At 34.0% G+C, this 10,306-nt stretch overlaps 1 protein-coding gene across 1 annotated transcript; it reads right to left on the bottom strand.

Moving 5' to 3' along the window:
• Positions 1-8,179: 8,179 nt before the first annotated feature.
• Positions 8,180-8,717, bottom strand: LOC107951831 (uncharacterized). Its single transcript, XM_016887015.1, has 2 exons — positions 8,274-8,717; positions 8,180-8,188 (listed from the first exon to the last, which is right to left on the bottom strand). The coding sequence occupies exons 1-2, from the start codon at positions 8,715-8,717 to the stop codon at positions 8,180-8,182; spliced, it is 453 nt and encodes a 150-aa protein (XP_016742504.1).
• Between the last annotated feature and the right edge of the window lie 1,589 nt (positions 8,718-10,306).

Below are 10,306 nucleotides of genomic sequence, written 5' to 3' on the forward strand. Positions count from 1 at the left end.
AGCATTCATATCAAAAATCAATCAAAATCAAACATATTATCCCTTATATGAGCCCTCGGGGGCCAAAATACACGATAGAAACAAGTCGGGACTAAATCAGGTACTCAAAGAATTTTTCAGAAAATTTTGAAAATTTTCAAAGTTGCAGAGGACATACGGCCATGTGACTCACACGGTCATGTGACACGCCCGTCTCTCTGGCCATGTGGGCATTCGAAATTGAGACACATAGCCGTGTCCGTGCCAATGTAACTCTCTGACTTGGGTCACACGGCCAAGTCACACGCCCGTGTGCTAGGCTGTGTTGAGCATATTGACTTGTGCAATTTAAATATACAGGGGACACACGGCCATGTCACCTGGCCGTGTGTCACACACGGCTGAGACACATGCCCGTGTCTCTGTCTGTGTGAACAAAAATAGGCTATTTCCAAGCTACATTTCTCACCCAATTTGGTACCAACCTAAACACAACAATTTGCAAATCAACCAGTCATAATAAGACATTAAAATCAAGCCAAAATCAAATCTTAAACATGTATTATCACAACATACAACCAATATGCCCTTAGGCATCTCATATGACAACTTAATAACATGTCAACCAAATGTCCAAATTTACGTAGATATTCAAATGCATAATTGGTACCAAAGTATAATTATACCAAATATACTATTTAGTACTAATTATCAATATACCTATAAGATTTCCATCATTCAACCATACCAAACACATATTGAATATGATAGGGCCACATATATATACACATTAAAATATATCAAACACAAGCCATTCAAATGACTAGTCTCAACAAAATCTTTATATGCCAACATTGGCCAAATTAACCTATCATGCCATTATAATCAAAATTAATTTGCTAAAAGTACCAAAAGAGCTGATGGATAGTGTGAAATAGCTTCAACCAACTTCCAACCCGTACGAGCTTCCGAATTACTATAAGATACGAAAAATAACACAGAGTAAACATTTAAGCTTAGTAAGTTCGTATAATTCAGAATTTAACTTACCATTTATTCACATTTAAGGTAAGTATACAAATATATTCAAACCAATTTGGCCAAAAGCCTAAACACATATCCTCAACATGCTAGCCATGTAAATCACATAAAGGATCCAACACACATGAATGAATTCATCAAGTAATCACATTTAATGAATTTCATGTATATACCGGTAATAGTTCATATCGAACTCATATAATTTCATAACAAAATTGTGTCTGTTGAACCATTTAAAATATCGTTGGATATACAGGTAGTACACCCGAGGTGTACTGAACTGTAATTCGTCAATTCATATTCATATATGCCCATATGAGCTGTAAACGGGAAGCTCATGCGAGCAAAATAACGAGAAGCTCATAAAAGCTGTGGTGTGTCCGCAACACATGCAGGACCCCAACCAAATCGGTATCCCTAATGACATGTCATTTGTATCCTACGAATTTCATAAAGTTCAAACGGGACTCTGTAATTTTTGGATATGCAATCGGTATTTATTCATGGAAATTGTACAATTCACAAACAATAAATCAATTTAACACATATAAATGTACAATTTAATCACACGAACTTACCTCGACAATGTACGTAGATACGAAGGCGACTAATCCGATATTTTTCCTTTGCCTCGATCTAACTCCATACTAGGTCTATCAGGATCTATACGAATGAATTTAACTCAATTCAATACAATTCATATTCAATTTAGTCCAACACATATTTTTGGCAAAATTACTATTTTATCCCTACACTTTTAGTTCATTACAATTTAGTCCCTAGCGAAAAATATCTTTCATACAATTTAATCTTTACTCAAGCCTAGTCAATTTTTATACATATTAATAGCAACTCATATATTTCATAAAATTCACAATTTTACCATAAATTTATCATCTTTTCAATTTAATCTCTAATTGATAATTTCATCAAAATTCTTTTTATAAAAGTTGTTTATGTAACAACCTTTCATTTTCTTCTGTAATTTCCAAAATTAAGCCTAATGTTTCATGAAATTTCCAATGATGACTATTCAAGCTTAACTACTAAGCACTTTAATGGGTTAATTACTATATAAGGACCTCTAATTTCAAATTCTATAGCTATTTAATACCAATAGCTATTAGAACTCAACTTTTGCACTTAATGCAATTTAGTCCTTTTCATCAAATTAGGAATGTAAATAGTAAAATTTCTTGACGAAATTTTATACTGTATTTCTATCATATATTAGACCATAAAATAATAATAAAATAATTTTTTCTCTAACTTCAAATTTGTGGTCCTGAAATCACTGTTCTGATTTCACTAAAAATGGGTTGTTACAACTCTCCCCCTAAAAGAATTTTCGTCCTCGAAAATTTTACCAGTAAAGAAGTTCGGATATTGCTTTCTCATAGATTCCTTAGGTTCCCAGGTAGCTTATTTTATTCCGTGTCGCTGCCAGAGAACTTTTATTAAAACTACATTTTTATTTCTCAATTTTTTCACCTCTCGTGCCAGAATTCTGATCAATTCTTCACTGTATGTCATGTCAAGCTGAATTTCAACATTCGTCGAAGAGATAACATGTGAAGGGTTAGATCGATACTGTCGTAACATAGACACGTGAAAGACATTGTGAATCTTTTCTATTTTTGACGCTAAAGCTAATCGATACGCAATAGGTCTGATTCTCTCAGTAATCTAATACGACCCGATAAATCGTGGACTCAGCTTTCCTTTATGACCAAACCGAAGAACTTTCTTCCAGGATAAAACTTTCAAAAATACTTTGTCACCAACTTGAAACTCTATATCTTTACGTTTAAGACCTGCAAAAGATTTTTGACAATCCGAAGCTGCTTTTAAGCTATCTCGAATCACTTTCACTTTTTCCTCAGTCTCGCTAATCAAATCAACTCCATGTATCTTTTTCTTACTGAGCTCAGTCTAATATAGTAGAGTTCGGCATTTGTGACCATACAGAGCTATTTTTATGCTTAACAGAAAACTATTATTATATGCGAATTCGACTAACGGCTAATATTTCTCCCAATTGCCTTCGAATTCTAAAATACAATAACGAAGCATATCTTCAATAATTTGAATCACACGCTTGGGCTGACCATCAATCTGAGAGTGAAATGCAGTGTTAAAATGCAATCGTGTACCTAGAGCTTCCAGTAACTTTTTCCATAATCACAATGTGAACCGCGGATCTCTATCCGAGATAATGGAGACCGGCACTCCCTGTAGTCTAAACATCTTCGAAACATATAACTCCACTAATTTGACAAGTGAGAAATTTGTACGTACCGGAATAAAATGTGCAGAATTTGTCAAACGATTGACGACAACGCAAATAACATCTTTCTTTTTTAGAGATAAGGGTAACCCTGATACGAAATCCATAGTAACTTTTTCCCATTTCCACTCTAGTATCATTACTGATTGTAACAGTCTTGAAGGTACCTAATATTCAACTTTAACTTGCTGACATATCAAACATCTAGATACAAAATAAAAAATATCACGTTTCATTCCTGACTACCAGTACATCTATCCCAAATCATTGTACATTTCATTACTCCCCGGATGAACAGACAAGTTACCATTATGAGCTTTGTGCAAAACTTTCTGTATAAGCTCTGGATTCTTCGGAACACAAACTCTACCTCTGAATAATAAACAATCATCGAATCTTATATGAAACTCTGAATCAGAAGTCGACTCGCATTGTACTCGTTTAGCTCGTAACTTATTATCACATTTCTGAGCTTCACAGATCTGTTATAAAAATGTCGGTTTAGCTTTTAACTCGACTAAAATTGAGCCATCATCAGATAGTGACAGTCGGGTATTCATCGCTCACAAAGCAATTAAAAACTTTCTACTCAAAGCATCAACAACTACGTTTGCTTTTCCCGGATGATAATTAATAATTAATTCATAATCTTTCAACAGTTTGAGCCATCTACACTTTTTCAAATTTAGATCTTTCTGCGACATCAGATACTTTAAACTCTTGTGATCGGTAAATACATGACATTTTTCACCAAACAAATGGTGTCGCCAAATTTTCAACGCAAAGAAGATAGTTGCCAACTCTAAGTCATGTGTCAGATAGTTCTTTTTATGTGGCTTTAACTATATGGAAGCATAAGCTATTACTTTACCTTCTTGCATTAAAACATAGCCTAATCCGTTCAATGACGTATTGCTGAAAATCACAAATTTCTTACTCGATTCAGGCTGAACTAGAATTGGTGGTTCGATCAACAGGACTTTTAACTGGTTAAACTTTGCTAACATTTATCAGACCATTCAAACTTCACAGCTTTTTGTAATAGTCGTGTCATCTGTGTAGGTATCATCAAAAACCCTTTTACAAAACTCTAGTAATAACCGACTAATCCTAGAAAACTTCTAACTTCAAATACGTTTCTCGATGGTTTCCAATTAATAATCACTGAAATTTTAATCGAATCAACTCTGATACCTTCAGTAGATACTATGTGTCCCAGACAACCAACTTCTCGAAGCTAAAATTCACATTTGTTAAATTTAGCAAATAATTGTTTATCTCGCAAAGTTTGCAAAACAATGTTCAGATGCTCAGCATGTTCAGTCTCACCTCAGGAATATATCAGAATGTCATCAATAAATATCATACAAATTTATCTAAATACGGTCTGAAAATTCTATTCATCAAATCCATAAATACTGCAGGTGCGTTAGTTAAACCAAACAGCATCACAAGAAATTCATAATGTTCGTGCTTGGTTCTAAATGTTGTTTTTCGCACATCTGAATCTTTCACTCATAACTGATAATAACCAGAACGAAGATCAATCTTCGAGAACACTGTGGCACCTTTCAACTGGTCAAACAAATCGTCAATACAAGTTAGGGGATATCTATTCTTGATTGTAACTTTGTTGAGCTAACGGTAGTCAATGCGTAATCTCATCAATCTGTCCTTTTTCTTAACAAACAGAACCGGTGCACCCCAAGGTGAAAAATTAGGTCGAGCAAAACCCCTATCAGTCAACTCTTGCAACTGTGCTTTTAACTCTTTTAACTCAGTAAGAGCCATTCTATATGGTGCTATAGATATCGGTGTTGTTCCTGGTACAAGTTTTATAGCAAATTTAACTTCTCTAACAGGCGGTAATTCAGGTAACTCCTCTGGAAACACATCAAGATACTCACAAACCGCTGGCACTAATTCAAGCTTCGACTCAAACACTTTAGTATCCAATACATAAGCAAGGTAAGCATTGCAACCTTTTCTCACATATTTCTACGCTGACATAGTTGATATCACAATAGGCAACCCATTTTTTAACAGCCCAATTTTTAGTGGTGTCGGAAATAGTGGTTTGAGACCACTAAATTCGATGGGTAAGCTCGTAAATTTTATTATTTAGTATTTATGAGTCAAATATGGTAATAGAAAGATATTTGAATTATTGATTTGTATTTAATAAAAATAATTAGGTCAAGTGGTTTTAAAAAATGAGGTATCGAGACCTCGATTCCATAAATCGAGCCGTAAATATTTTTATAAATATTTAATAAGTGTCATTAAGGTAGTATTAAAGTTTCCATAGAAATTTTTAACATTTTCATAGTTAATTAATTAAAAATGACTAAATTGAAAAAAGTACAAAATTTGTTAATTATAAGAAATAATGATTAAATGGATTAATTATTAAACAAATGAGGACTTAAGGAGTTAATATGCCCATGTGGGATAGATAAGGCGGCATAAGTAAGAAAAAAATAATAAAATAAGCCATTTAATGGCAAATTTGTAAATAAAGTGAAATTAAAATATTAAATTGGAAATCTAAAAGTTTCTAAACAATTTCTTCATCAATTGTCTGTCCAAAACGCCATAGGATAGTCCCCTTAAGCTGGTTTTCAAAATTTTGCTTCATGTAAGTTTAATTCTTGCCCATTTCTTGAAATTTTTATGTTTTTGAGACTTTTACAATTAGGTCCAACTAAGTATTTCATTAGCTTATGATTTTATTGAAAATTTTGGGAGTTACCATTGATGAATTTAGGATGTTTATATTAATAAACATGGATTTAAAGCTTTAATTATGTTATATGATGATTGTATAAAGTAATTTTGTTAAATGTTAATTTTAGGACAAAATTGTGAAAAGTTAAAGTATTAGGGTTACATATTAAATATATGTTTTATCAAGGGCTATGTGATACCCTAGAATATTTAAATAAACTATTAATTGAGAAAAACTAGTTCATTTGATAGATTAACTAGTTAATGGATTAAATTGTAAAAGTTATAAAATTTTAGGGTAATTGTGTAAATTTGAAAAATTAAAGGGTTTTAATTATGAAATGAATTGGAACTGAAATATATGACAATGTATGAGTAATTTTATATTTTAGATCAAGATCTCGTAGATACTCGTGAAAAAGAAAAGTTAACATAATAGTCTTTGAACTTCTACAATATTAAAAATTAACCCAGGTAAGTTTGTATGGTTAAGCTTCAAATTTTATATGGAATTGATAAATGGTATTATGTAATTATTTTATTGTTGAAAATGAATTATTGTTGAAGTTATAATTCTGAACTGAATACACGGATTATGTGGAACGCGAGATTTGAGTACATTCGTTATGTGACGCATGGCAACATTGAAGGAAAATGACAACAAGTTACCCAAGTAAATCGAGGTTCAGTATTTGTTGCGAACTTTCGTGTTTACTTTCCTTTTAGCTCTCTCGAGCTTTTGTTTAACACATATGAGTTTTCGTTTAGCTCTTTTGAGCTTTTGTTTAACCCTTATGGGTTTCTGTTCAGCTCTTACAAGCTTCTGTTCAACTATTATGGGTTTCTGTTTAGCTCTCATGAGCTTCTGTTCAGCCTTCGAGCTTTTAAAAATGATGTACTCTTATTCGTAAGTCGTTCTTCGATTTGGGTGGATTTGGTAAGTGATTTATGTATTGAAATTGAAAGACATATTGTTTATTATTTGTATTGATTTGAAACAAGTGTATTCATCAATTAAAGTTGTGAATGGCAGGGAGTTATCTTGAATGAATTTATTTGTTTGTTTTGGTATAGTAGGTTTGGTAAGACTTATGTTTAACCCATCGAACTTACTAAGCTGCATTAAGCTTACTTGTGTTGTTTAATGTCTTTGTAGATTTTCGTGAGGTCAGAAGATCGAATCAACACATCAAGTCACACTATCCAGCTTATTCCGATAGTCTTTGAAACGTTCAATGTGGTTTATATGGCATGTATAGGGTTTGTGTGGATTTAATCAAAGTTGGTCTTGTGTAAATGTTAATAATTATTATTTTGCTTATATATATGTTGGGTTGAAAATGAGACATATTAGTGATGTTGTTGTAAATGATATAGGTTTATTGTATTCAATTTGTGGTTAAATTTAGTAGACTAGTTAGATGGATTAAATAGGTAAGTTTAGGTATTTTGATATATAAAAATGATGTTATGTTATGTTTAAAACATGATTTTGACTTGGTTTGATTGTTTGTTGGGATATATTGATGTGTTAAAATGTTGTGTTTAGGTTGGTATCAAAATGAGTGAGAAATGTGGCCTTGAAATGGCCTATTTTTGTCCACACGGATAAAGACACGGGCGTGTGTCTCAACCATGTGTGACACTCGGCCTAATACACGGGCGTGTGGTTTGGTCGTGTGTCCCCTGCATCTTTAAAATTTAGAAACAGAATGCCTAGGTATTTTCACACAGCCTAGTATACAAGTGTGTGTCCCCTGCACATAGGAAAAATTTTTAAATCTTGTGAAAAATTCTCTAAGTTTCCGATTTAGTCTCGATTTGTTTTTAATTTGAATTTTTGGGCCTCGAGGGCTCATACAAGGGACAATACGAGTGATTTATGATTATTTTCTAGTATGTATGTTAAATGATATGAAATGTTTGTATTTGATTTGAAAAGTTTGGTAATGCTCCGTAACCCTATTCCGGTGACGGACAAGGGATATGGGTGTTACATTTATAATTTATCTGATTTAATATAAAGTATCTCACCATTCTAACATTTCAATATGATATGCTTTCGTCTACAGTTTACTAAAACATCATGCAGAGTTAGTCAATCCATGCCCAATATCACATCAAATTCATCAAACGGTAATAGCATCAAATCAGCTAGAAAACAGTAACCACGAATCATTAACGGACAGTTCTTGAAAACCTTATCAATTAAAACATACTGATCTAGATGGTTCAATACTTTAACCATAAATTCAGTGGACTCAACAGGTAACCTTTTACTAGACACTAATTTTGTGCAAACATATGAATGAGTTGATCCGGGATCAATTAAAGCAATTACATCAATATCAATAAAAGATAAAGTACTGGTAATAACATCTGGCACAGAAGCATCTTCATGCGTACGAATAGCATAATCTCTAGCTAGTGTTTGTGCTTCAGACCTTATAGTAGAGTCTTTCATGACATCACGACTACCACTCACATTTCCAGGATTACGAGGTAGTCTACCTCTCGTAGCTGTGTTGTTCGGCCTACCTTTTTCAGATTTCTCTGGGCAATCAATAAGATAGTGGTCAAAGGAACCACATCTAAAACAAACTCCACTCTTCATTCGAAACTCACCAAAATGTAGCTTGTTACTGTGTTTGCACTTAGGTCTAGTGTTTCTAGCATTACCCATACTCACTACATATGTAGCCTAAGATTTAGGACTGAAGCATCGGGTACCTCTATCTCTACTAGAGTATCCTACAGAAGTAGTAGAACGGTCGTGGTATTTCTTTCATTTCTTCGATGTTGACTGATATGACTTTCCAGTCAATCTCTTGAATCTCTGGCTTCAATTTCAGCTTGTCTTTTCTCTTTACTCAGCTCTTCAGCTTTATATGCCCGATCTACTAGTACAATAAATTCTTTCAACTCGAGGATCCCGAATAATAGTTTTATATCCTCATTTAAGCCATCTTCAAATCACTTACACATTGCAGTCTCAGTTGGAATACATTCTCGAGCATATTTAAACACTGCCATATGACTTTGTTGAAGTTCCAGGAATACTTTATGTTTCGGGTCAAGAAACCTCTAACTAATGTATTTCTTTCGGAACTCAGTTTGAAAGAATTCCCAAGTGATATTCTCTTTTGGCACAACAGAAATTAATGTATTCCACCACTGGTAAGCTGAATCTTTTAACAGAGATACTACACATTTAAAACATTCAGCCAGAGAATAAGATAATTCGTCAAGAACTCTGATAGTATTTTCTAACCAGAATTTAGCTCTCTTAGGATCATCCTCAGTTGTAGCTCGAAATTCTTCAGCACTGTATTTACGGATCTTATCAACAAGAGGCTTACCAATTCTAATAGGTTTTGTACTTTGAGAAATAACAGGAGTCGATTGAGGAACAAAAGGGGGTAGAGGTTGTTGAGCAACCGGGTTCGTTCATACAAACTCGGTGAACTGTTTATTCATTATCTGGAAAAAGGCTTTTTCAGCCTCTCCTCTCTGGCCCTTAGATACGGGCCTCGTACCACTTGAAAGTACTCCTTGAACGGAGGCTTAAGCGTTACTCTTTACTTTATCGGAATCAGCTCGGTTGGATGACATTGCTATATGAAAACATGTTTTAAAACGGTCAGGAGATATCACACTATTACAGGTTATATAATGGCATGTATAGTTAGACTCGTATATGCTACGTTAGTCTGAGAATAAACTAAACTGTAGCTCTGATACCAATAAATGTAACACCCCTAACCCGAATCTGTCGCCGAAACAGGATTACAGAGCATTACCAAAGTTTACAGATCAATTAATCAGACATTTCATATAATATAGCATTCATATCAGAAATCAATGGAAATAAAACATATTGTCCATTATATGAGCCATCGAGGCCTAAGTACACGTTAGAAACAAGTCGGGACTAAATCGGGCACTCAAAAAAATTTTCAAAAAATTTTGAAATTTTTCAAAGTTGTAAGGGACACACAGCCGTGTGGCTAGGCCGTGTGGGCATTTAGAATAAGGACACACAACCGTGTCCTAACCCGTGTCCATGCCCGTGTAACTCTCTGACTTGGGTCACACGGCCAAGTCACACACCCGTATGCTAGGCCGTGTTGAGCATACTAACTTGTGCAATTTAAATATACAGGGGACACACGGCTGTGTACACACGGATAAGACACATGCCCGTGTCTCTGCCCGTGTGGACAAAAATAAGTTATTTTCAAGCCACATTTCTCACCCAATTTGGTACCAATC

The sequence above is a fragment of the Gossypium hirsutum genome, chromosome D12, assembly GCF_007990345.1.
Source record: "Gossypium hirsutum isolate 1008001.06 chromosome D12, Gossypium_hirsutum_v2.1, whole genome shotgun sequence".
NCBI lineage: Eukaryota > Viridiplantae > Streptophyta > Magnoliopsida > Malvales > Malvaceae > Gossypium > Gossypium hirsutum.